The sequence below is a fragment of the Pezoporus occidentalis genome, unplaced genomic scaffold (genome assembly GCF_034315485.1).
Source record: "Pezoporus occidentalis ecotype Australia unplaced genomic scaffold, CSIRO_AGI_Poc_V1 ctg54, whole genome shotgun sequence".
NCBI lineage: Eukaryota > Metazoa > Chordata > Aves > Psittaciformes > Psittacidae > Pezoporus > Pezoporus occidentalis.
The window spans coordinates 4,079,579-4,107,462 of NW_026915877.1; the positions used below are offsets into that span (position 1 = coordinate 4,079,579).

General features: G+C 38.6%; 1 protein-coding gene across 4 annotated transcripts; it reads right to left on the bottom strand.

The window, feature by feature from the left end:
- Window positions 1-151: 151 nt before the first annotated feature.
- Window positions 152-27,884, bottom strand: STAM2 (signal transducing adaptor molecule 2). 4 transcript variants are annotated; one of them, XM_062637810.1, is made up of 14 exons: window positions 27,688-27,877; window positions 17,850-17,934; window positions 14,878-14,953; window positions 14,573-14,668; window positions 11,744-11,890; window positions 9,787-9,856; window positions 8,901-9,087; window positions 7,973-8,067; window positions 7,133-7,215; window positions 6,848-6,935; window positions 6,003-6,057; window positions 5,208-5,361; window positions 4,060-4,229; window positions 152-3,835 (listed from the first exon to the last, which is right to left on the bottom strand). In XM_062637810.1, the coding sequence occupies exons 1-14, from the start codon at window positions 27,725-27,727 to the stop codon at window positions 3,601-3,603; spliced, it is 1,581 nt and encodes a 526-aa protein (XP_062493794.1). In that variant the 5' UTR covers window positions 27,728-27,877; the 3' UTR covers window positions 152-3,600. The 4 variants fall into 4 exon arrangements, with proteins under 4 accessions (XP_062493794.1, XP_062493795.1, XP_062493796.1 ...); XM_062637811.1 differs by lacking the exon at window positions 4,060-4,229 and having other exon boundaries at window positions 27,688-27,884; XM_062637812.1 differs by lacking the exons at window positions 14,878-14,953; window positions 27,688-27,877.

Sequence of the window (27,884 nt, forward strand, 5' to 3'; positions counted from 1 at the left end):
GGATGCGCACCCACAGGGGAGTAGGGTTAAGGGAGCAGGGAAGAGGAGGAGAGAGGGCTGCAGCAGCGATGATTACACAACTCACACAGCTTGTGCCTCATTTCTGGCAAGGACTTAAGGACATAGTCAAGAGAGGACTCTTCACCCATGCTCGTTAAACAAACTTTAATTCACACAAGGCAAATGCACACATATTACAGACAGGAGGCCAAATGATATTGCAACAAAACAGATCCACTCTTCCTTAATACTGCAAACTCTTTCAGACAATTTTCTCCAAGAACTGTGATACCTCTTTGCTGTAAATCCCAGACCAGAGAGAAGCACAACCTTGATCTGAATCTGAAATTCAGGTGTGCTATCTGCTGGTGGCCAGGTTGCTCACTGGCCAGCCAGAGCCGTGACAGGTCAGACATGCTCAGAACCTGCCCTGGCTGCGTTTCCTTTCCTTCGTTTTTCATTCTGATCAATTCAAAACAGTTTTGAGTCAGTTTCATGTAAAATTTAACTGGCATGAGCCATAAATTCAGAGATTCAACAGATACATCACAGTGCTCAATGTAAGCAAGAGTAGTGACTTCTTAGAAAAGATGCATAGATAAATAATAATAATAAAAAATCATCTTCCTATCAGAAAACCATTCCTGTAAGAGATTGCAGTTGCAGCCATGTCCCACTCAATGTTCCTGGTTAAGGGGCAGCCTTCAAAAGCTCTACACTGTTCATCACGTCCATGAACACCTATGAACAAAATCTAAAGCAACATGAACACACAGCATTACTTGTTACAGAAACAATCTGATTTTTATAAAGTTGTCATTTCTGTACCAAATTAAATGGACAGTACTTTTGTCACACTATGGCTGGATGAAAGACCACAATGTCTCAAAATGTGTGGTGGCATTACAGACAAATTGAGTTGTTGCTTTCAGCTGACTATAACTGAGACGTAATAGGTGCCAACTCATACTAGAAGAAAGTTTATCTAGTATCGATCTTCTCAACACCCATGACACAAATATATTACACTAAAATTCTCATTATAAAGTTCCACAAATTTTTATGTTAACCATTAAAGTTTATATGAAAAAGCAGAAGTTATCTACCTATTTATTCCTGATATAAAACAGTAGGTAGAAACCTAGTGTAGAAATCTGAAGTTAGATAAATCCTTTGGCAGCATATTCAGTTATAATCAGGCCTTAAAAATAAATATGATCATGTCTAGAAGTATGAAGAGAAAGAACAGATCCTATTAACACCAAACCCCTCTGAATACACTATTTTAATAATAATTAAATTATTTTACACTATCTACAAGTTCTGTATCACAGGTTTAGGAATATAAGAGATGACAGGATGACAAATCCTGCTTTCATAAAATGTCAGGCTTTAAGAGTATGCATATATGTAGCTGTATAGAAAATCTCAGACAAATGAGTATATACATTATTTATATTTAATAATTAACTGAACATCACCAAATTACATCTGTCTAGTGATCTCAGTTTAGATTACTCAGTATTTCTGCTGGACCAAAGTTTTGAATCCAATAAAAATACCCACCTTAATCTCAATTTACTAACAAACATGGAGAATATATATAAATGACAGCAAGGTTTAGTTTGACTACGTATCAACTTGGAACAAAGTAAACTCTTACCAAAAAAACCTCCAAACAATGAGAAATTTGAAGAGCAGCTTTGAAGTTAATTATTTTTCCTTAGAGAATGCAAGGAACAAGTCATTAAACTACTTCAGTATTTCAACACGTGTTACTTGGCTACTTCAAGGGGAAGGAGAAAGACAAAGTCATGTCAAAAGGAAAGACAAAAGCTTCCTTCCAATTGCACAAAATTTAAGTAAAAAATTACTTCATGAGCAGGTACCAAGTACCTTAATGTGTAAAGCATGAGGCTGCAAATGAATAAGGTTGTGATAACAAATAATTACATAAAATGTAAAAGAAATTGAGGTGCTGCTGAGTGGAGGGTGATTTTTATTACACGTCAACAGTCTGGAATCTGAGAGTCCCACCTTGGTAGAGAATTCATATATCAAATATGCTTATTTACACATCTGGGAGTTTCATGCACTTAACCAAGATGTTTTATCTGTGATCTGCTTCTATTATTTTGCCAATCTGAACATTATTGCTTATCATAAAACCATTAAAATAGGTATAAATGACTAGGCTGAAGTGAGTAGGTGACTAGAACAAAGTGATTTTTTTCTTTTTCAGAGGCTGAAACAATTTAAGAAAGAAGTTCCACATTCCCAAAAGATAATTCAACCCATCTGCTCCACTTGTACAAACCCCACCCCTTAAAAAAGTGCATCAGGGAAGAAACTCCTCAATTTCTTTTCTTAGCCACCAAATGCTGCACTTCCACAGTTCCGAGGCAATTCCTTTCCCAAAGACACGTCTGTCATTTTCAATATGCAACCACTCTTTATATTAAACGAGGAGCACAATCCCACTCACAAAGCACAGGTATTCTGCACACGTATTAGGTGTCACACATGCACCTTTTCCAAATGGTGTTAAGTTTCACTGACTGCAATGAGTGTTTATTTAAACATGGTGGCAGAGAAAGGAAATTCAAGAGAGGCAAGAACCTTCTGGTCCCATAAAGATGAGTTCTGTTCCACTGAACTCCCCATTAGAAAGGTAACAAGGTAGATTCTCACAGCCTTAAAAGTTCAAACATTCTTGAGCCCCCTCCTTTATCACAAGGAACTGCAAGACTCCTTCACTTCTACATACATCCAAAAAAGAAAAGAAAAGATATTCTGTACAAGTTTCTGGCTCAGCACCTTGTATCCACATAGTGCCCACGCAGTCAGCTGAGAGCAGCCCTTGCCTGCATTCGCAAAGGAGACTTGTGCTTGCAGTACCACCTCTGCTGAAAGACGCAGGCCCTTTTTAGCAAAACCCCACCTGTTTTCTTCAAGAGAAACACATCAGAAGTTCTCCAGAAATCTACCAGGCAGCACTGTAAAATCTCATTTCTCCTGTTCCTGTAGGTACATGGTCCTCACTGTCACATTATCAAATCATTTTCTCTTCCAGCTCTCATCTGCTGAACTTGCACAGTTGTTGCCATTATGCAGTGCACATCATACTGTGAAGCTCACTACAGCACTGCAGAGAGAAGGTGGTCTCTAAATCTGCAGAGATTCTCTAAAGCCACTTGGATAGAAGGATAATAGTAAGATAACCAGAGGAGGGAATGCAAAATGGGAGCAACACATGACAATACTTAAGTATCCTCAAGTTTTCAGAAACACATTTATAGGAAAATTATGTTTGGACAATCTTTTAACTTAAGATTCACACGTGGCACTTTTTGAAAGCACTTAAATAAAGGCTCAAAGTAATCTCAAATTATTTTAAACCATCAGCTAATCCAGTTCAAGCTATCTTTATGCAAATGCTTAACAATCAGATCTGATGCACACTTTTACTCTGCATCACCCTAATGCAGTGAATTCGGTTATTTAAAAGGAAAATGTATCTTGATATCCCATAACAGGTATTCATAAAAATCACAAGGTCAACCTTTATTCATTAATTCAGAAACATGAGCTGGTTTGTTCTTAAAGAAGAGGCTGTTGGTGGTAATTTGCTTGTTGCTGTAGAACAGAATGAGCAGGAACTGCCATAGGATAACCTGGTCCTTGAGGCAAGCCTGATGTACTATTCTGGTAAGCCGACATATCCACCGACACTCCCATCTGCTGCTGCTGGGTGTACGCAGCTGGGCTGGCAGCCGATGGAAGGCTGGGGTTCTGGTTCATGTACGGCTGGTTTAACACAGAATCTGGTCCTGGGCTGTAACACAACAAAACAAATCAAACGCTGACAAGTTCATGTCTATATATCTGACAAGCAGATTTGCAAAGGAGAATACTGTTTAGTCCAAAAGCAATCTATTTTCAAAGTTATCAAACAATATTACACGTTATTGTAAATATCCCAAGAACACACAACATTTAGACCAAGTAGTAAAACTACCAACAGGAAGAAGGTGATTTAACAGTTTGCTGAAGCGATACCTTAAATATGTAGCTTGAGCTGACTGAGTTGCTCCAGAAGAATTTATACTTTGAGGCAGAGACCTCAACTGCCCCATCTGATCTGGTCCTAGGCTATAGCCTGGGGAAATGGTGACTTGGTGAACACCCTGGATCATGTAGTTTCCACTAGGTGGCTGCACAGGATATGACTGTAAAAAAAAACCAAAAAAACAAACAACAAACCAAACAACCCATCATTGTGTATCTTTTATTTTCAATTAAGTAGCAGCAAACATGGCACTGAATGCCATTACAGTAGTAGGGTTCAAAGACTGAATAAACATCCATTCATTTTTTTCAACAAGGTTCTAAAACTGAAACATTTTAAATAGGCAACTTTAATCTTCAAACATAAAGAATTTTCCATCGTTACCAGGAGTTAAGGACACGCAATTACTTTTAACTGACATATTTTCAGATCTAGCAGTTGCTATGGCAACTATTCTTTTCCCACTGAACAATTAACATTAAAGCAAAATTCACTTAAAGTAAAAACGCTCATTCTATGTTTTCTCCAAAAAGGATCTTTAAAAATATTTCTCCTCCATTTTTGTTTTCTTAAAACATCAATATGGCACATTGGAGATACTGTAACAGTTTTGGGCAACTACACCCCCTAATACAATATGTTCATTTCTTAAAGGAAAAAAAAAGCTAAAACAAGACTAGTGTTTCTATATTTGAAAAAGTACACTGCATTCATGATTAATGCATTAATATTAAAGTTCACTCACATCCCCCCTATTAGATAAGAAGGTAACATTTTACTTTAAGACTGAGGACATGACTCACAGCAAGAATTTCCACCAAGCTGCTGAAACACATAATTCTAACTATAAAAAAAAAAAAAAATCAACCAGGGAAGGGATCTTTTAGTATTTTCAATACAGTTATCTTTCTGTTAATTAGAGAAAAATTAACAACTATACCTTATTGTACAAGCAGGTGCCTGCAAACTAAAGTATGCCGTTTTAGTGCATAAATGATATTTTATTCTAAATGCTATAAAAAGCCACCAGGCAACTGTTCATAGGCTAGCAAGAAAGCATGCACTTCATTTTTGCTGTCATCGTTTTAAATAGAAATCTATATTAGGAAAGTGTCTATTTCCAGAAAGGGATACTGACCTGCACTGAAACACCAGAAGAGGTAGGTGGGTATTGTGCAGGATGGTGGAGTTTTGAGTAGGCCGAATACATTGGTGTTTCATTCATCAGTTTGTTATACAGCTCCAGAGCTTCTAGAACTTTTACATTCAATTCCGATAATTCCGAATGTTTCCTGTTTCAAAACAAACACATGCAAACACCAAGTTTCTCTAATACCTAGTGTCAGCTGGTCAAACAAAAAAAAAAAAAGTGTCTCCTTGAATGGTTCTGAATATGCAAGAAAAAAACCAAGCACTTAAAAGGTCAATTTCTTACACGTCTATACTGTAAAGTGGCCATTCTGTTTCTTATACCAAAGGGACTGGAAGGAGAGTCTAAGAACTGTTCTTCCCTAGCTGCAATAAGGTAAGCAACTCCACAGGTCTTAGTTACCTTTTCTTTCCAACCTCAAGTATCCCTAAGAGTCTGAGGGGAAAGAGGTGAAGATAGAGTTGGACAGATTTTCTTGTCACGGAGGACAGCCAGCAGAAGACTGAAAATACCAACCTCTAGACAGACTGCAAAAGGCTACAGTCAAAAATTGCTAATACAAAATGCATCCAGTAACCTATGCAGTAAGTTTTGGAGAGCAGCAATCTCTGCTGGGACTGTGGTACCTAAACACTAAAAAATAAAGGTAAAGTTGCCAAACCTTCTTTCTTGCAAGACCTTCTAGTTGGGGAGATGGAAGATAAAGCACCCAAAAAAATGAGTACAACTGCACAATTTAAAGTAAATCGTAGTAAATAACACAGAAGCTACATTATGGCTCACCTATCTATCTCTTCTAGTTTTTCATCTATCATTGGACCCATCTGTTGACAAATATCTGTGAAGACAAAAGCGTCAACGTAGTTAGTGTCTTGCACAATTAAAAGATTGAATGCATCTGAAAATTACTTTATTCAGTTCTACTAAAATAGCATAGAATATAATCAAATAGAATTGAAGATTGCAACTAGTTATCATGTGCATCCCATTCCTCAAGCCCAAATAGACAGGAAAAATACTTCAGTGGTTCTGCTTTGTCATCTTCTCTCCTCTCTTCCCTCTACCCACTCAAACAGAAGACTATTAATGAAACACATGGAAAATTTTTCATTTCTGCTTGCACTGTGCAAGATCTATGACTTTCATCTCTACTGGAATACCCAATCTGTATAAATCCGCTGTATTGCAGAGCTTCCTTTGCCTTCACATTTTCCACTACAGAAACACTCCTGTATTAATGTACATTCAATTGTTATTACATAGCTTGAACTAACTGGCTCTTAAGTGAATGGAACTGCCTCTCCCCTCCTAGCCAGCAGTATTTTAGGGAAATTTTGACACAAATTTAATTGCCTATTTCAAGAAGAGATTCATAGGTAGATGGATCTTGCAAAGATCAGGCATTTTACACTAGCTGGAAGTTATGCAAATTACTCTGCTGAACATGGAGTTGGCTTGGCAACTATTAGAAAACCTAGAGTTATACATAGAGCCTTCTGCCTTCATTGTGAAATAGGCTATTTTACAGCACACTGTTAGCACAGGCCAGTTTCTCTAAGGTTAAACACAAAAGAATTACCAGCCTAAAGAAGAAGAAATAAAAAAAACTAGCTTAGTGCTCAAAGTACCTTCTGAGTCTAGAAGATCTGGAGAATCAAGCTTTAAATCTGTAGGATCTATACTCTGTAGTACCTGCAGCGTTTTATCCATCTTATCCTGAAAGGTGAAGAGAAGATGAGGAACAGTTATTTCTGAAGCATGGCAGAAACTGTTTTAACTTTCAAATTAAAAACAAACACCCAAAATTTTTTTACATGAAAAGAATTGGCTGCTAACATTCAGTAACAAAAGAACGATTCAACCAATGTAAAATCTCAGTAATTTCTTTTTTTTTATTGAAAGCGACTGCATACCTCATCTATATAAACTGGCTCAGGTTCTGCTTTCTTAATTTCTTCTGTAGTATCCTCAGGACCAGAATTTTTATCCACAGTTGCTGAAAGAACAAACATTAGTTTCTTTTCTGCAGCTGTGTTACTATACTATCTTATACACAATTTTTTTCCATGCTTTCTATCAGTTCTTTAAATGAAAGAGAAGTTGGAATAAGTACTTCAAGCAGTGATTACACCTAGCTACTGGAGAAGGGAATTTGAGTTTGCCTAGAAAGCCTTCTGACAAGCTTTTTCCTTTGGGCTGTTAGCCTGGTTATGAACCTAGCCCCAGCAAGAGAAAGACAGTTGAGTCACATAAGCATCTAAAACTACCTCCAATACATGTACAATTACTTTCAGGCAAGTCATGAGTGTTAAGTTTTATTTTGGCATCATGAACATGAATAAAGCTAGCAATGTGATTCGTATTAACCACTGACATGGATATAAATGTTATTCTGTGCTAGGCCTGAAGTCTTGAAAAGAGACTTTAACATTTTAAATGGCAAGTTACTGGATTCAGATCTAATGTATTACTGACAAAGAACTATGGTAAACTGAACTTGAACAGAAATTGAATTAATTTCTATAACATGAAAAAGGTGGCAACTCAGCAGAGAATTAGAAGATACAAACTCTTAAAGTGAGCTACAGCAGTGGTATATGCTTGCTTGCTTGCTTGAAACAAGGGCACGATGTCTCTCTCAATTCCTTCGTTGGGCTGATTTCAGGAAATTATGTTGCTCATGGGCTAGTTAGTAGTTCCACCATAAGCCCACCTTTCTAAAATAATCTGTCAACTTTTAGTAGCTAACTTACCTGCCTCAGGTTCCACATTTAAGTCAGAAGTCACAAAGTTAGATGGAAACAGTCCTACTCCTCTGTGATTTTCACCTTTCCACCAATTGGTGTCACTGGGAAAATAAATATGTATTACAAAACTCTGAATATTAACACTTAGTATCAGCAACATTTTCAGGCTTTTGACAGAAAACCTGTGGTATTTAATGCACTGTTTTCCTTCATATCCAACTATGAAGGCAAAGGAGAACTTCTGTATAGATTAGCAGTAAAACCAAAGGCAGAAGTGGGGGCAGAGGGCGGGGAGAAGGGAAGGATCAGGGGAAGTAAAATCATTCAGTAGCAATCACTCAGAATTTAACTTTTCAGTTCTTTAGGCTGATAAGATGATAGCCCGTTACAGCTTCATCTAAAGGTTTGTAAGTTCACAAGTGGGGACTAACATTAGAGATATAATTGATCTGTCACAGTCTATTCAATCAGAACAGCATTTAGGGGGGAAGAAGTTAGCTTCTCAGCTATCATTGGGGCAACAGTGATAAGTATTTTTTCTTCAGTTTTATTCTTTGCAAATGTCATGTTAGATAGCCAGAAATTCAACAATTTCTGAAAGTAACTGGAATTCAGCACTGTAATGTGTATCCATATTCTTATGACATATAACTAACATCTTAAAAACTACAAACAAACTGGATCTACACCAGAGTATGAAATATTCAGTGTAATACGGTAAAGTTCTCCCTGCACCAATCATGACCTGAGTGGGTACAGAAAGAACATCAGAAGATAAAGGATCTGAGGAAGGCCCAGAGTCACAATATACATTTTGGGCAGGTTGGGGGGGGATGGGGGTTAAAAAGCATATGAGGAAAAATTTGCTATCCTAAGGGAAAAAAAAAAAAAACCAGCTCTGGAATAAAGGCACCTTCACCTGAGTAAATTATACCTGTCATCCAAAACAAAAATAATTTCTCCACTTTTAAAGGTGAGTTCATTGTCCTCGACAGCTTCAAAGTCATACAGAGCTCGCACCTTCCTCGAGTTCTGATTGTTTTGCTGAATTTCTGCAGATGGGTACAAGGATTTCGTTTCCATTTGTTGCTGTTTCTGCTCTTGCAAAGACAATTCGATAGCTACAATTCAGGGAGGGGAGAAAAAAAAAAAAATAAGCTTGTATGTTTGATCTCTGTATATAAAGGTAGCTTGCTTTTCTAATAAAAATATTTACTGCTATATTATTAACATGGTATCTCCTTCTCTAACGTTTTAAATTTAAAATCTTTGCTCCAAACTTTACTCTGCCCTGCAACGGGATTAAAAGACAAAATGCAATCATGCACAAGTAATAAAACATTTAAAAACCCCTCTGCTCTTTGTGGTACAGCTCACTACTTGTAGCAGTGCATATACTACTAATGTCGGCAGTATCATTAGCATGATCAGAAATACTAATAAATTCTTCACTTTGACATCTGAATGACAGTAAGTACATTCAATAGAGAGAAAAAAGAAAATGTTTAAATGTTCTTTTTTTTTTTTAAGCATCAAGATGTAGGCTAAAATAAAACATGTGCGTGCAGAAGGGAGATCAATCTCTGGAGAGAAAGCAGTGACAAAACAATGCTAATGGCTATGTGATGGGGAAGAATATATTTTCCCCCAAGTTCTTACCCATGAGGATAACACCTTGAATAATACACTATACTAATTACCAACCTGCTGTGCTCTTGCTTTCAGTTCAATGCAGAAGAGATTAGACTTCCTATTTCTCTACATTTTAACAAAACTTTTAGAGCACAAGTATTAACCCAAGGCTGTGACTAGCAATTTACCTTTAGCTATATCTTCATCTTCTTTGTTTTTACTTAATGATGAACCATTCTTAGCAGCATTTGTAGAAGCCTGCAAATGTATTAACAATAGAAGTAGTTCAGATTATGAACAAAAAAGAAAGCTCTATAATTATATACTTTAAAATTAGTAATAAGTTGTTCCTGGTTATTTGCCTTACTGTAGTATTCCATTACTGAATCAAGATGACCTTCTAGAAGTAAAAATTACCACTCTTCAGAATCTCACCCACGTTTTATTTTGTTTTCAGCAAGGAACAAAGTAAAAATAAATAATCAGCTCTCATTTAAATAACTAATCCTATTTAAATAATTATTTCCATCTCATTTGTTAGTAAGACTACTTATTTAAATGACTACTCTTTCCATTTTTGTCCTCCACTCTTCTACCCCAACCTTCAAAAGGGAAGAAGAGCTCTTTGGATTCCTACATCAGAAAACATCAGGAACTGTAGTAATAGAACAAGGCATAATGGGTTTAAACTTAAAACAGGGGAAGTTCAGGTTAGATGTAAAGAAGTTCTTTACTGTGAGGATGGTGACGCACCGAACAGGCTGCCCAAAGAAGTGGTAAATGCTCCATCCCTGGCAGTGTTCAAGGCCAGGCTGCACACAGCCTTGGGTGACACAGTCTAGCGCAGAGAGTCCCTGCCCATGGCAGGGGGGTTGGAAGCAGATGATCTTAAGGTCCTGTCCAACCCAAACCATTCTATGATTAAGCAGCAGCTGGACTTACTGAAAAGGGAGATCTCTCTCAGAGCAAAAAGCCATCCTCTCTCTCTGCTGGTGGGACAATGGGAAGGAAGAGCAAATGTACATCAAGTTGGAAGCTGCAGACTTAAATAATACGAATTTCCACAACAGCATAGTGAAATCATTCCGACAAGGAAGTCTTTCCACACATACCAGGAATGAAGTTTCAGACCCTAGCTGTGTCTAGGACTTCCAGTGGTCCTTGAAAACAGTTCTGTACAAGGGTACCAAACACTAATAAGCAAGCTTCAGCTTTGCTTGTTTGAAGTGTATGAGGTAAAAACATCAAGACATCATTTCATATGTACTTTTAGGAAAAGAAGCTTAATTGGTTGCCAGTACTCTAGATCTTCCATGTTTCTGCCATATGTTCTAACATACATCCTAGATTTAGAAGTCAAAACATCTTTGTATAATTAAAAGTAAACCCCCCCCTGTGTTGAATATAAAGAAAAGTAAACTTCATTTAAGGAATACATAATAGAAGCTGTAGCTCTGATTTTCATGACTGATCTTCACCTGACTCCTAATTAGCGTGAAAATATTTAGATATTTATTCCATCAATAAAGTGTTGGGAAAAACACACCTGTCATTATATCTACCAGCTCAAAGATTAGGCATAATACATCACCAGGAGGAAAACACAAGAGGTATAGGGATTGGAGCACTCCACATACTACAAAGACACGGACGGTAACTGCATAAACAAGAAATGGGGACTTGAAAAAGGAAAGCATAGCACAAATCATCTTCAAAAATGTCCCCAGTCCAGATACTGCCCTTTGTTTTGTGAGGCAGTGTGAAGAAAAACAAAGGTATGTACTCCAAGTCAGCCATCAGGACCATGAAACGCCAAGTACAAAGTGTGGGTGTAGAATTGCTTAGATTTAAGGTGATGACAGCCCAATGAAGCTCTGAAAATGATCAGAAGAAAACAAGGATCTAAATGGAACAACTCATAACGGCATCATGAAATAGCCATTAGTCTGTTCTTTTCTTTGGTGTGCAAGGACACAAAGAAGAAGAATGAATAAAAGTGAACCCGAGTATAAAGACACTGCTAGAACGAGGTTTCTACTCTCACCTGATTGAAAACACGTAAGTTCTCATTTGAACAGTTTTTCATTTGTTCACCGCCAGGAACAGTGAACCTACCAGTACCATGTATCCCAAAGCAGCTTTTACCTGAGATCCAGCTGCAGGAAAAGTTACACCTTCTTCTTTTAAAGACTTAATAGTTGCAGATATTAAGCTACATTGTGGGTCCTTCTGAAATTCTTCTGACCACTCCACCATTAGTGTTTTTAGTTTTTCACATACTTTTGGATGAGCCTAGAAGACAAAATTGCATAAAAGGGATATTTGTACCTCAAAATGAGAAGAAAGAATTGTTCCCTCTCACTAAAACTTTGTTACCAAAACCATTTTACTATAAATATCCTTTTAACTATCTTGATTAAGAAAATTTGGAAAGCAGAGCCTAAGATATATGGTCTTCTATACACTGATTCTGACCTTACAGGTTAAGATGCTGAGCTTCTGGAACATTATCCTTTCTTTGGAAAGCTGGCACAGCAGTTTCCTACACCACTACCCCAGTGCAGTGACAGAATGCAGGCAGTTCAGATTTCCCTGACTCTAACAAACAACTGGTTATTTTAAATCAGGGCTACTTCAACCCTCACAGCAATCTTTGGAGGCAAATTCTCTTGCATAGTCAAAGCTTAGATCTTGCAGGCATCTCACCTACCTATGCTATTCAGTCAATTTTAGGTGGTTAAAGATGGTTAAGCAAAAGGACTGACAAACTTTTTGACTTTCAAATGTTAGCCATATTTCCACCTCCATAGTTTTGAAGAAATTCAGGCTCTCTACCACACTTAACCCAACTTTTCTGCACCTCCATGTTAGTTACCCTCGATTTTACCTTCACTACTTCTAATTTGTATTGTTATTCCCCTCCCAACCACTTAAGTTGGTCTAATATAAGATACCACCTTTAACCTCTGCTGTCTTCTCCTCACATGGCAGAACACATTTCTCCCTGTTGACTTCTTGGGAGATAGGACCAAAAAGCCTGATCTTTGCACCATCTCTGTATATAAGTATGTATGTATGTTTCCTTGACTCAGATTCTCTCACAGAAAGGAATTACACATCATGTATAAATTATATACAGTGCCACCCAGCTCACAGCACAGGTCATTCTATTAGCTCCTTAATTAGTAACCAAGGTGCAGGGACGCAGTCTTAAAGGAAGATAGTGGAGGCAAACCAAGATCAAGTTCATGCTCTGACCGCAATTCCTCTGGCTCCTACATTCTTCTCCAGCCTCTCACATGACAGAGCCCCTACAGTTCCCCTTCCTCTACAGGATTTATAACTAAATCCACATAGGACCACCGATTTCATTCAACACTGCAAATTTTATGTCTTAACAACCTCACCCGAAGTCATAATCCACCTTCAGTAAAGCAGGTCAGTCATGTGTTACTCTACGGTTAAAGAACACCTTTCTGTAGCATTAAACATCAGTTGATGTTAATCATGTAATAGCCTTCAAAAATTTACTGGAACAAAAAGAGCAAGTCTTGAATAGAGCAGTTAATGTATGCGACAGTCATGCCAACACTACAAGGATAAAACATGGACCTTCAGACTCCTTACACTTTCTGGTTTTGTTGACAGTTGATGAAAAGACAAGAGTTTGAACCAAAAGCATTCAAGCCAACCTCAGGATACTTCCTGGTGAATAAGCATTCCAGGGTTGCTGGGCTTACCTACATCTGTTTTACTTGGCTTGTCTGGGTAATAGCCTGGGGCTGCAGAGAACCAGTGCATGGCCAAGATTTCTCATTTGAGTGTAGTTCAGATCACACTGTAAGCCCGTGCCTCACATGCAAACATATGCTGAACAGTAAGAAAACTGACAAATTTAGGCTCAAGCATGCATTTAATTGAAAGAAGTACTGCAGCTTGATAGGCTCAGTGCCAGCACAGAGACATTTGTTACACTTGCCTGAACTAATTTTCTTTTGGAGAAAAGGAAGAAAGTACAATTTTATCTGCCCTCTGAAGATTATCCCTCCAAGTGGGCCAGGGACATGGGTGAAACAAGTCTTTCCCAACAACAAAATAAATTATGCTCCAAATCCACTCTTCAGTGTGATTAAAGGTTTCCTTTTATATCCCCAAAGCGCTGTCAAACCATGAAGGTCAATGTTCTGTTTCAGAGTGGACCACCGCTATTGAGAACAAAGGGGAGGACTTTAAGACCTATTTTTCCATACAAAGCAAGAAACAGAGAAGCTGTGAACTCATTTTGCTTCCCAGCAATTTTATTAGTTTCCTTAATTGCTTTGCTCAACCTCTGACGATTTCAGGCCTCCAATATATTTGAAGACTAAATGCTTTTTAACCCATTAGCCATTTTTGTCTTCAACTGGAGCAATAATCAAGGGGAAAGCTGTTTCTGCTCATTCAGTTACTCACATCCAGATTTAGTTCCCATCAGCGGCTTGACCCTAACCATCTATGTCTTTATTTCCTCATTTAACATTCTGAGAATCTCTAGCAACTAAGCAAGTTGTCTGAAGACTTTATCCTTTTCTTCGTAAAAATGGAATTTAACTTCTTCACACTTTTCCCTTTGCACTTCAGCCTATGAGTTTCATTAAAGCCAAATAAAAACTCTCTTCAAGAAAAGCTGCCTTCACCATTACCAAATTACCTGAGTTTAGGAAGAGCCACAGATTTTAATGAAAGTGCTTATGTAATTTTGTAACAATTTGGAGCGGCATTATAAGCCTGTCACTTCTTTAAGACATTTGGTTTTCATAGTAAAAATCAAAGTACACAAATTTTAGTAATTAGACAGTCAGCACTATCTGCAGTTGCACCAAAACTAGAAAATGCATATTAACTAGAACATTAGTTTTGCCAATCCTTTGCTATGCTGAGATAAAGAAGTTACCAAATAATCCTCCCCCAGTACTTAAGATTATAAAAAATTACCTTATTTATTATACCTCGAGCTTCACTAGCAAAATCCCGAGAACATACTTCTAAGTGAAATATTTTCCCACAGTTTGATACACAGGCTCCTAAAAGCTGACAACACAAATACAATTGTGAAAACACGTGACAACAATTGAAATAATCCAAAACAAAAGCACAGATAGTTAAATGTAATAATCTGTTCAGCATGCACTCTCTGACTTCTACTGATGATAAAGGTATTAATTGGTAAGTACACATTTAATAGCTGCATACATAAAAGAATACAAAAGGTTTTTTGAAAATGGTGATTGTCTACTCACTGTAAGTGCTTGCAAAGCCACATGGGGAACTTTATGATTTACTCTCTTCATGATGGCTTTAAGGCAATCCTTTGCTCTGAAAAAGCAGCAAAGAAACTGTTAGTGATAAAAGTTACTGACATACTCTGTGGAATGAATGATACCAGGTACTCAAGCTGGGTCTATTGGGAGAAGGAACCAAAAAAAAAAAAAAAGAAAAAGAAAAAAAATGGTAACTCAACCTAAACTTTTCCCAGAGCTAGCCTGGAAAAAATACGGAACAACTTGTTTGTTCTTATGTGTACTGGATTGGAACATTTTTACAATGGCATTTTGTAGTCATTTCTATAAAACTGCTGACAGGTCATAAAGGAAGCTATTGTCATTAAGCTGAGGAAATTGAAAATTTCCATCGAATTGAGGATTTGAAATAGGCAATGAAGTCTACATAAAAGAACAAGGAGCAGTGATTAAATAAATAGTTATTTTTAGTGGCTACTGTAAAGGGTCTCTATAGATCTAATATAAAAATCGTGCTCACAGGTTGTCAGCTCTGGGATCCCATTTTCAAGGCTGTATGGGGACATGAAGATTTTATAATTTGTTTTGGCAAAATCTCAGACAAGTATAGAACAACAATTAGCCTTACAAATGTTACTCTACTAAGGAGTTCCATACTTAAAATGAGCATTAACGGGATGCATGATTGACATATATGCTAAGGTATACGTACAGCTTCATTAACAATACTCTTTAGAACCCCCTAAAATAAAGAAATCTCTATGCAAACAGCTGATGCTGCATCTTTACAACTAATATCCCTTAGAGTGTTCTTGAGCTACTGTATTACCCAAGCACAGGAATGTCTTCACAAAGTTGCATGTCTCCATGTCACCCAGCAAACTCGGCTCAATCACTAAGGCTCTGCTTCCTCAGTCACCTTACGCAGGCACAAGAGAAAGCCACTGATGAAAACTGGTGGACCAAACACCTACCATCCCCGCCTACAGCAATGCATGCAGTCTTCCTCCCTTCCTGACTTGAGGCTTTAGCAGTCATGCACTGCTCAGATCAAGGAGATGATCTGACTGAGCACATTAGTTGTTAAGATCACAAGGAACCTAGCTCAAGGGGCTAGAGGAAACATTTTATAACCCTCTTCAATGCAAACTCTCCTGTCAATTTAAAGCTGTCATGGAATTACAACCTTAGGCAAAAGTTGAGAAAAAAAAAAAAGCCTGTGCAAAGATGAAGCCAAAACCATTTCACTGTGAACACTGAAAAAGATGCTGGTTTAAAGGTTTTGATTTATTCTAAAAGATGTCTCCTTCAATTTACTGTGTGTACAGTAGTGAGAGTTTATGCCGCTACATTAAACAACGTAAGAAGCTGCATCTATATTCACATTTTGGTTAAAGCAGTACTTTGGTTTTGCAACAAATTTTCTGTTCATTCCCACATGTTGCACATTTAGCCCACAGTGGGAGTTTTGTGCATGCAAATATATTGCCTTTTGGGAGAAATCAAGCCAGAAGCTCCTCTGTGCACACCTAATGTGCTCCAACCTCTCGAAAAGCTATGAGAGTCAGCCACTGGCAGGATCTGCAGACAAGTTTTCACCAGTGCTGGCATGGATATCAAGCTCAAGAGAAGAGATTAAATCTGTTCTGAAGGGGGGAAAAAACCCTAATGTCCTGTCCTGCAAAACTGGATGTATGCAGTGGCTTCATCACCAACTGCTCTGGTTTTCTACTCCAGCCCTATTGTGCCAAGTTACTCAGCAATGTCCACACAGCCAAAGTAGTACGGTCTTACTCCTAATACTGAGTATGTCTGGTCACAGTTAATGCACAAATAATCCAACAAAGTCAACTTACTATTGTTAAGCTATATATTTATTTAAAGGTAGGCAACAATATTTGTTATTTTTGAAAGATGGCTCTTCATAAAGGGCAGGAGGGAATAAAACTACACAAACCTGAAGTAAAATAGCAGCAGTGGCATTCCAAGACAGAATTCCAAGGCATTTTGTATATACAAAAATAATACATTAAGATTTAATTACATATTTATATATATATATTTTGCATGTGTAATTAAAAATACATTGCCTTACAGTCTCCCCTCCTCCAAAACAAGTAGATTTAAAACAGCTCCCTCTACAAAAGTCTTTCGGCACAGCAAAAAAATAAAACATTTTTAATAAAGGACTCAAAGGACATCTTACACTTTTTTCCTTCAGAATGAAAGATTCTCAGAATAGATTTGCTATTCCCTTTGGGAGGCAATTAATACCAGAAAAACCCAAACCAAACCCTTTCCCAGTGTAGTAAACTCAAACTTTACACATAACTCATAAAAATTCTAGGACCACTTAAGAATACAGCGTATGCACTAATTCAGGTTTTCAAAACTGAAAACAACATTACCACTCAAAAAGATTACCTTGAAATTCAGCAAATTATTTCGGCTCTTCTAAAAATCACTGATCTACCACTTATGTTTCAGTATTACCACTTAGGCTAAACTGATTCAGACTGTGTTTTGATCCCTCTTTTTTTTTCTCTCTTCCCCTCCATCAGTCCCATTCTTCCTAATGAATAAACACAGGCAAGTTTCTCATCTTAAACAGCTAACTGTCCTAGCTAAAGAATTTCCTGCAAAGAAACTAGTTTACTTTTTCCTACTGGCACAGTTGCCTCTCAAAATTTATGCAAGATCATTAAATACAAATAACTCATTCTGCTGTGTGAAACTCCATAAAAATTGGAATGCACTCAGAATATACAAACTGCTCTACTAGAAATCCTGTTGGAACATTTCTTTCAAAAAATTTCAAAGCCAACTACATATATCTGTAGAGCTTGCAGAGGCGGAGTGGAAGCACTTTTTGCATAGCTGACTACGATGGGCATTTTGAGACGCATTCTCTCTAAAACCTATTCTTCACATAAACACGAAATTGCATGTTGTAACTTTGAGGTACAGCTTACCCATTAGGAGTACTTCCAACTTTGTCACATATATCCATAATAAGACCCCAGTCCTCACTGGTGTTACATTCATTTGTGGCTTTTTCTGCAAAAAAAAAAAAAAAAGCAAAACTGATGAAGCGTAATACCCTATTAGGTTCAGATTCTAGTCAACAGATGCTTTCTCAGCCATGCCAAAAAAAGGAGACTTCACACACAGATTACTGAGAGGCAGCATCTTCTACAGATTAGCACCAACTCTTGCTCTCTTGTAAAGTGTTACGTACAGTTTTCAGCACTGGACTAAGAGATGTGATAAATATTAAAAAGTTCCAAATACATAAGAGACTCTCAAAGTGCAATGCTGTAAATGATGAAAAAGAAACTCCTTCTGTACAGTTCATTTAGTTACTCCAGGTTTAAGCCACACCCCTAGTTTAGAGTTCGCTCAAGGTCTTTTAACATTTGCATGTCATTAAATATTTCACATTTCAATATCCAAATGTATAATTGGATATTCCAAGGTGGGGTGGGAGGAAATATCTCTTCAGGGCTTTAAAGGAAAGCCATCTCCTCATTCAACACACTTATAAAACATAACATTTTTCTCTCAGATTTTTCAGGAAATCTGAACACCAAAGCAAGTGTTGAGAAAAAATGCATGCCATGGAAGGCTTAATAAAAACATACACAGAAAGGGGCAATAAAAACCAGACTGCTCTATTAAAAGAATGTATCCTTAATTAATATTTGCAGCATCTAATTCTAAGTATTAAATGATAAGGCTTAATTTTATTTGTGCTTTAAGTTTTTCAGAGTCAAGTTAATTTAATCACAAATAAATATAGCAGTTCTATTAAAATAGCTTATAAAGAGCAAGTTAAATATTTTGTACATTGCATATGCTACCTTAGGATTTAATTTTAAGCCATCAATTGAATATTTTAACTAAATTCAAATATAGGTGCATTTAGATTTTTCTGTTGTATATTAATCCTATCAAAATGCAATTTATAGTCATGGCAATATTACAATCAGTACTTCTACTTACTTTGGTAAGAGAGGCCTCTAAGTCCCTTTGGGACAGAGTATTTTAAAGACTATTTAGAAGATTAAAGCAGAACATGATGGTAATTCACTATTAATGTGATAGTGTTCTGTGACAGCAGCTGTTCCAAAATGACAAGGTTTGCTGACAGCAATATTACCACAGGATAAACTCAATTTCATGTGTGCAATTAAGCATCTCTGATAATCTGCTTCACTACTTAAGTTTTGCTGTCAAAAGCTGCAATGATACTCAGGCTGGCTCATCAGAATGCCTTCCACAAAGAAACCACAAGCATACCAACTAACAGTGCTCCTGAAACCTTTTGTTATAGATGTGTCATGGGTTCAGCAGTAGCAGTCATTTTTCCCCTTCTTGGTAGCTGGTGCAGTGCAGTTCGGGAACAGAGCTGATAACAAGGATGTTTTGGTTTGGCCAAGGACTTTGTGAGCCTCATGCTCTGCCAGGGAGGAGGGGAAGCCAGGAGGAAGCAGAGACAGGACACCTGACCCAAACTGACCAAAGAGGTATTCCATACCACAGCACGTCATGCCCAGGATGTAAAGCATACTGCACTAACAGTGCTCCTGAAACTGGTGGTGAGATGATGTATTCTCTTCCCTTGTTATTTCCTTTTCATTATTATCATTGGTGGTAGCAGTAGTGATTTGTGTTATACCTTAGTTACTAAACTGTTCTTATCTCAACCCGTGGGAGTTGCATTCTTTTCGAGTCTCCTCTCCGTCCCTCCGAGAGCAGGGGGAGGGCAAGAAAGGGGGGGAAGTGAGTGAATGAATTACTTGACTGGGTTTAAACCACGACAAGATGTCAAAGCAGATCAAGAAGGAAGAATAGAAATTGTAATTTTGGACATAGGTTATCTTCATAAGGTAGACTAACTACTTACAGGAAGCCAATATTTTGTTGAAAGCACAAATGGTGCAAATATTGTGAACTACTGTTCCCGCAGCACAAACCTTCTCAAAAACTTACCCACAAAAGACTTCATTGTTAAACTTTCTTTTAAGTGTATCAGCATTTTTAGGACACTAAAAAATTAATTGCTTGTTCTTGGAAATAAATAAGTGCCTGCAATTTTAAACACTTTTAATGTCTGACTTATGCATGTTTCCTGGACATGTGAACCCCAAGTACTGAACAATCAAAGGAGAACAGCATAACACAATGTCTAGTTTGCATAACTTCAGCCTGTTAGAAATGCTTTTTAAAAGCATCACCTTGCATGTCTCCATCCCAGTGGTATGAATCCTCCCATCAAAACTTGTCAGTCAACTTAATCCATCTCATCAAATGACAGGAGCCATCAGTTGTGTGTATAAAGCCAGCCCTCCAATGACAAATAGCATGGATGCCTATAAAACAGACTGGGCATGTTATTTAATGGAACTGCCTGATCTGAAACCTGTTGCCCCTCTGAAATTCACAAATATTTTAGAGATGCTTCTTTCCTCAAATCTCCCTCTTCCATGAGCAGAGAGGGAGTAAACTGCAAGAAACAGTAGGTCAACAAAAAGATATGGAATCCAAGAAAAACTGAGATTGTGTTTCATACCTGAGCCTTCAGAACCATAAAATGGCACAAACAGCAACAACCAACACTGTATTTAGGCTCCTTCAGCACACAGCAATGCCCACTGATTAAGGAGGGTGCAAGCTCATCTGAGACACCGGAGTGCTTCCACACATGTGGGCATAGCAAGGGACGCAAGCCTAAAGACACGTATCATCACCCATGTCAGCTCCGTTTCTCATTTCATTCGCTCCAAAACTCCAAAGCCAGACCTCCAAACTTTTTTCTTCCTACACTCCCTTCTCTTTCCCTTCACTACTCTCCTTTTAAAGTGGAAAATATATCAAATAGTTTACTTTTGGAGAAGTTATTAAAACAAAACAAAAAAAACAACCTACAAACCATAACTGTATCCACAAAATACATCTTAAGGTGCTTTCAGAGGATACACCTATCTGATTTGCTAGTAAAAAGCACTCTTCTAATATCACAGCAAAGAAAAAACTGAAATAGAACTCAGACATAAAAATATGTAGGAAATTTAACATTAATTTGATTGTTTACAAGCCTGTCAAATGCGAGCTTGTAAACTGACCCCGCTGTGTAAACACTGCAAAACCAAGCACCTCATTTTTGTACATGCTGTCATGCAGAGCCAAGAAAAAGATATCCCACAAAGAGTAACAGACAAGGAACAGGGCAAAACAAGGGTAGTGGTGCAGCTCTGTGAGGCTCCAGCTCCTTCAGTCTGCTGGGACCCATCAACACCTCTCTCTCCCTTATGGTGTTTGTTAGGTAGACACAAGTGCAACTTCTGTCCTCTACAGAAGGCTCAAACATGCTTGCCTGAGGATATACTGAAGTGTTCCACAACCGTTAGGGGAAATCAAAATCAGCTTTGACCACCATGACAGATGTTCCATCTATCCTGATCAATTCTTGCACTGTCAATAGGAAAGTTTAATGTTTACCAGGCTTCACTGTGAAGTTTTCAGTGCCACACCTCATATACCTTGGAGAACAGCATGGCTACCACGACACTTAGCCCTTCTTACTCACGGCTCCTTGCTTCTCCTCCTCACCCCAGCCAGCACGTTCATGCATGGAGACATGTCAAATGCAAACTCCCTCCCCTCTTCTATCTACATGATGTTTCTAGGAGCAGATGTGGTCCCGGTGAGAATAAAAAGGCTGCCACAGCAAACTCTCACAACTTTTGACGTTTTCTTCCCTGCCAGCATGACAAATTTAACAGCATCTGGTTTCCAGCTTAACATGAGCTCCAGCTGAAGAATCATCTTGAAGGATAATTACTTCATAGATGCCAAGACATGGACTTTGATGAGAAGAAACAGATATGGGAAGATGTATTTTCCAAGACTTTCAGTGCTGAGAGAATACCAACTTTAAAAAAAAAAAGCTATGACTTACACCCTGTAGTCTTCCAGTGAAGGAACACCAGACTCGAGCCTGCTTTTACAGAAATAATGATAAAAGCAAAATATGCTTCTTTTTATCACTGCTTGGTTTATTTTTAAAAACCACCAAAGAATTAAAACCACAATTAAAAATTTTTAATTGGATCAGTTCCCTAATCTGATTTGCCATGCAGCTGCACAAAAAACTATGCCAACATAAAAGAGCACTAAAATGAGCATCTGGGAAGAGGATGGGAACTGTTTACTGATATTAGTGCCAAAATAAGAAATGCTTGTCAAGCTACTGCCTTAAAACACTCTCACTAACTCTTCCAGAGAAGAAGGTAATGTTTTACCCCTGCATGCTAAAGTCAAGGTTTTCAGGACTCTGCCTCTACCACACAACATCCAAAAGATGAGAGGAACACTGGCCTTTCCAGCTGAACTGCATTAATTCTTTTTCTGTTTTTTCCACAAAAGGGGTGAGTACTACATAAGAAATAGACCAAAAGACCGGGGGGGGGGGGTTGGAATACTATGAGGAGTGAAACTGGACAACACATGGCCATACTCAAAAGCCTCCCTGTTTACATCTTTTCAAACACCAAGTCCTCAGGCTCTAAAGATCCTGGCATAATGTCAAAGTGTCGCAGAACTACATTTGTCATTAAGTATGCTACCACATGTTCACTCTTACAGGCCTGGAAACACCACACAAAGCTCACAGCCTCCATACTCTGCAGCTTCTCTTGAGGCCTGCTGCGATTTCAGCATTGCACACCCAGAACTGTTCCCTCAGGTTTGCAAATACAAAAGCAACAAACCCCATTTTCAATATGACAATGAGAACTCTGTGGATATGCTCGAATCATAAGCATAAAGAAGCAAAGAAAACAGCAAGAGCAACCAGAGCAATTTTAAAATACACTTATGAACTTGAAAAGGGGGGTAAAAAAGGAACTGCAAGAACCTCACAGCCCCCAGGATTTCCCAAACATGATACAAACACCCCAAAAGTTCTCTGGAAATCTCAGGCAAAGTAACCAACATAACACGTTTGAGTAATAGCAAAAGTACACCACACTGTTACACAACACAGATCTCTGACTGCTTCTGCTGGAAATCTGTATCCCGTTTAACACACAGTGTTAGCACTTGACACTGACAGCAAAGTCAGCCGTCCTGGTCTGATGACAGCTCTACCTCTGCACTGCCCAACACATATGACCTTCAAATTTGCAAAATATTTTGTTATTTCAGTCCCGAATTCCCTGGAGCCAGGCTTGCCAACAGTGCCAGATAACATGCCTGTTAAAAAAACACAAAATACTAGAAAGCAACAATTATTTTCCACCTGGGTCAATTTTTATGCTAGAAACAAAGAAAGCAAGCACCCAAGCACTGATTTAGTAAAAAAAACCTTTCCAATTTGATACAGCATTCAACAAAGACCACAATCACTGAAACAGAATTTTCCAGGGACTGATTTGACCTGAAGCAATGTGAAATAAACTCTTGTTTGCACATAAACATTTCAACATCTACACAGAGCCATTCTAAGCTTGCAAAACCAGTGTTCAGAGATGGAAAGTGAAAATAAAAAGCCAAAATAAAAATAAACCAAAGAAAAACAACAACAACGAAAAAAAACCAAACAAACAAAAAAACACAAAACCAACCAACCAAGCAAAAAAAAACCAGCACCACCAAAAAAAAAAACAACCACCACCCTACACCAGACTGCTGTTGCTCAAAAGCTGAAGCAGAACTACATGGATGAAAACAAGATATTTAATCCCAAACACCTTTATATTTTTTTTCTTTTTTTTGCTTTGCCTTTGTATAGCTACATTAGAAAATTCCAGTTTTGATTTTATTAGTGATTATAGAGTGATGGCACTGCAATCATATGACTTGCATTTCCAGAAATGCTGCATGGTCCACTTGGTCTTTGCTGAAAAGCCAACCCTACTCGTAATGATCCCTATTCATTACGAGTATTATAATCCAAAATAACTTTTGCAATGGAAATCCAGTTCACTAAGAAAGCTTTACGAGATAGAATTTTTGCTTAAAAAGCGAGCCTGACATTCTGTTTCATTGAGTCAATTTGCCAATAACCTGAAAAACAAACAATTCCATTTATCAAACACTCTGCAAACTATAAGAAAAACATTAAATAGACTAGGGAGGGATTAATGGAAACTTCTACTCTAGAGCCCAGAAAGAACCAAAATGAAAGCTACCAACAGTCATACCATATAACAAAACATCCTCATAGAAACAAAAGTGAGCCTACCATATTGTTAAAAAATAAAATAAAATAAATAAAATAAAATAAAATAAAATAAAATAAAATAAAATAAAATAAAATAAAATAAAATATCAAGGCAGGGTCAGGGGAGCACACCAGTAATAATATCAAACACTGGTAAAGAAATGCCATAAAATTGCAGGCTCAGAATTTAGAAATTTTAATCAGGCAAATCAAGTTAAAGCTATAGACTTAAGACTGGAATATATTGTTCCTACATTTCAAGAAAAGAAGAAACACCCAAGCAAAACCCCAATTATCCTCAAATATTTGCATGACTTTACTTCAGACGTTGAAGACAATAGTTTTTACAGAATGAGAAATCAAGGGGAAACATGGTTAATTGTAACAGAAAGCAGCCACTCTTCTAGGCAAGGACACCTTACCAAAGACTCACCTAACATCAGTTGTCTGTTCAAACTGCAGAGAAACAGAGGGTGGGAGAGTTTACCCCCCAGATGCCCCAAAAATCAGTTTTGATATCAGTATTAATACAATCTGGCTGACACTGACAGAAGGATAAGGGTCGTATAAAGATGCTAGTGCAAAGTTGGAAGGTATCATCAATAAAAGGAAAGGCTAAAATATAAGTGGAAATGTAAATCCCTGATGACTGCATTAGGCAGAAAAATAGAACAGGAGAACAAACTGCAAATTCACACAGAGTCAATAAAAGATTCTCCTAGAAACCCAAGTGCTCAGCAGTTGGAAACAAGAGGAGAATGACCAGCATGCAAAGTTCTAGCACAAAGTAAAGTCACCAAGGTAAAGCAGCCACAAAAAGGTAAATATGACCCCAGAATGAAACACAGCAGGTAAACACTTCAGCAAAGCACAAGGAAACATGAAAAACTATCATACGCACTATCAGCAATCCACGGTATTGTGCACAATTCTGGATGCCAGTCAAACTACACATAAAAGCACTTCCTACTCCCTGGATCATGTCAACAATCTTAGGAAAGAAGGCTAACTAAACAAAAGATGAAAGGGAATAGGCTTGCTGTCTACTGAAGGAGCAACTACTTAAGAGATGAAGGTTATTTAAGATGAAGGACAACGCCGGGAAAACAGCAAGTGCACATGAACTATGAATAAATTTAGACAGGAAATCAAAAAGCTTTTAACAGTTTGAAGAACTGAAGTTCTGCAGTATGCTCTTAACACGAAAAACAGATGGAAGAAACCACACTCCTCTAAAACACTATTCCATAGGTTAATCTTGCAATAGTGCATCTATAATACAAAGACACCAAATCAGATGCCAAGGAACTAAGGCTCTGCACAGCTCAGCTGAAGAGTAAACATACAGGTTTAGAACCAAAGAGGCAAAAACAGCTGTGGCAAAGCAGAAATGTGTTTACCTACATTTTCTAGAGGTGCTCTGAGAAAAGAGCAGCACTAGAAATGTGGTCTGAAGAGAGTGCTGGATCAACGCTACTGTTTGCTGCTAACAAAAGCCAGGCCCCATTCTTCCTATCAAACTTTGCAAGGGTGTCTTGCTCCTGTTTCACTCCCATTTTTCACAGCCTTTGCTGAGCTGATTCACATCACCAAGCTTTCATCACCTGCCCAGGTGATCAAACTCATCAGATAAATGCTTTCTTTTGGTAAACTAGTTTTCCAGCAAAAAAAAAAAGCTGAACCAGCTCAGTGGTAGAAAACAAAAACAAAACTACACAAACCCAAAACAAAAAAAGAAACCTGGTTGGATGAGGCCACGGAAAAGGATCTGTCCTTTCCAGTAGCATGAGGCCACCAGTTGGGTTTAACTCTTTTCTTGGTATATACCTTATTTTTTTAAATGAAAAAGAAAACAAAATGTAACAAGTTAAAGGCATGAAAAATCACTCACATAAATACAACAAGTTAAAGTACAGACCATCCATACCTGATGAGTTTGTATTCTGGGTGGTTTCATTTACAGTGGAATAATTAAAAAAAAAAAAACAAAAAACAACCTGTTTTGAAACTGCTTCCAATGACAAACAGTTTTTTCTGGCAATGGACTGTACAATTTATCTTCACTAACTGCACAGTTCTCATTCCATTGCACTTGTTTAATTGTAATAAGTGCAGACGGTTACAGTCAGTATATGTAATGCATAATTTAAGAAACTGCAAGTGAGCAGACTGTCACTTCTTAAGTACTACAGTCTTGATGTCCTCGAAGCATTTGGGTTTGCCAAAGGCTTCTGCACAGCTGTGAGAGTCCCCAGTTAAAAAAAAATCTTGAATTGTGCAAATACATTACAGCCACGTGAAAGGTAAGTCTGGCAAAACATACATAAAACTTCACACAGTATTCGAAATAACTCTGCCTAGCTGGTCTGGCAAGTTTCTGCTTTCAATTCAGTCATAGGTCAACACAAAATATCTCACGATGGTTTGTGAGGAAATAAAGAAAGGAATGCCTTTATTACACAAACTTTGAGGACATATTAAGAAACCAGTGCAATTTACACTCAACAAAAAAAGAGATGGTGCACTAATAGGTGCAATCACAACAACCTCTTCCATATACACACATCTCCCCCTCCAGCCTTGACAACAATCCCAAGAATGGTGAATTCTTCTTTAACCTAAAATTCCAGTGTAACAAGCGCAAATCTGACTCTGGATCTAGCTTCACTGCATCACTTTTTTTCCAGTGCTACCATTCAGAATAGGCGCTTTTTTTTAAATTAAAAAAAAAAGCAACACACAGATCAAGTTTGATGGTCAAGAAAGCACAAGACAAAGCAGAGACACAAACCGAAACAACTGAGTCATCATCTTCACCCTGGTGATGGCACCAATTCCAGCACAAGTTGCTTCATGGTTTTGTAATGGAAAGAAATGTCAGCTCGGGCTTAAGTTGATGCCCCCAGATCAGCTGCTAGACAATGCCTGGGTATTAAGTACTGAAACACGCATAAAAATCGGATCCTAGTGATATTAATAGAGTCGGCTTTCACCCCCGATAGCTGTACATCAGAACAACAAGCTTAACATACCACTTCACTCTACTGGAACTAAGCAAACCGAGACACGTGATGTGAAAGCCAGGAGGTAACAAGACATCTCAACGACATGCTGTAAAAGCTGTAGAACGTTACCAGTCACTGCACGACGGGTCACAAAAACTTCCTTTAACTGAGGATCGCTAGCGGGGTCGGGCAAAGCCCGAGGCCGCCGCACTAGAGCACCCGACCGGCCACATAACTCCGTCAGAAAGCCGAGAACGCAAGCGGGCAGGGCAAGGCAGGGCAAGGCAGGGCAAGGCAGGACGGCGGCCCGGAACTGCAGGACAGCCGGGTCCTGTCACAAACAGAACACTGGTTTTACCTCGAAGCTTGGCGGCGGGACTGCCAGCGCCCCGGGACCCGGCTGCTCACCAAACAGGCCTGGAACCGCGGCATGCACCGCGGGCCGTCATTACTCTTCCTCCCTGAGGAGCCCAGGGCCCGCCGCGGGGGGCGGAAGGAGGCCGCCGTCCCCAGGCACCGGCCCTGCGCCCAACCGGGCGTCCCCAGGCCTCCGTATGTCCCACCATCCCGCTCGCTTACCTACGTCCTGCTCGAAGGGGTTGGGTGCGAAGAGCGGCATCCCGACACCGCCAACCGCTCACCAGCCCCTCAGCCGAAACACCCTGGCCAGCGGCCGCTCGATCCGTCGCCGCGCCCGATCGCCGCCTCAGGCCCCCGCGGCTGCCCAGCCGCGCCTGACAGCGTGCCGGAGGAAACGCCACAGCAGCTCAGCGACG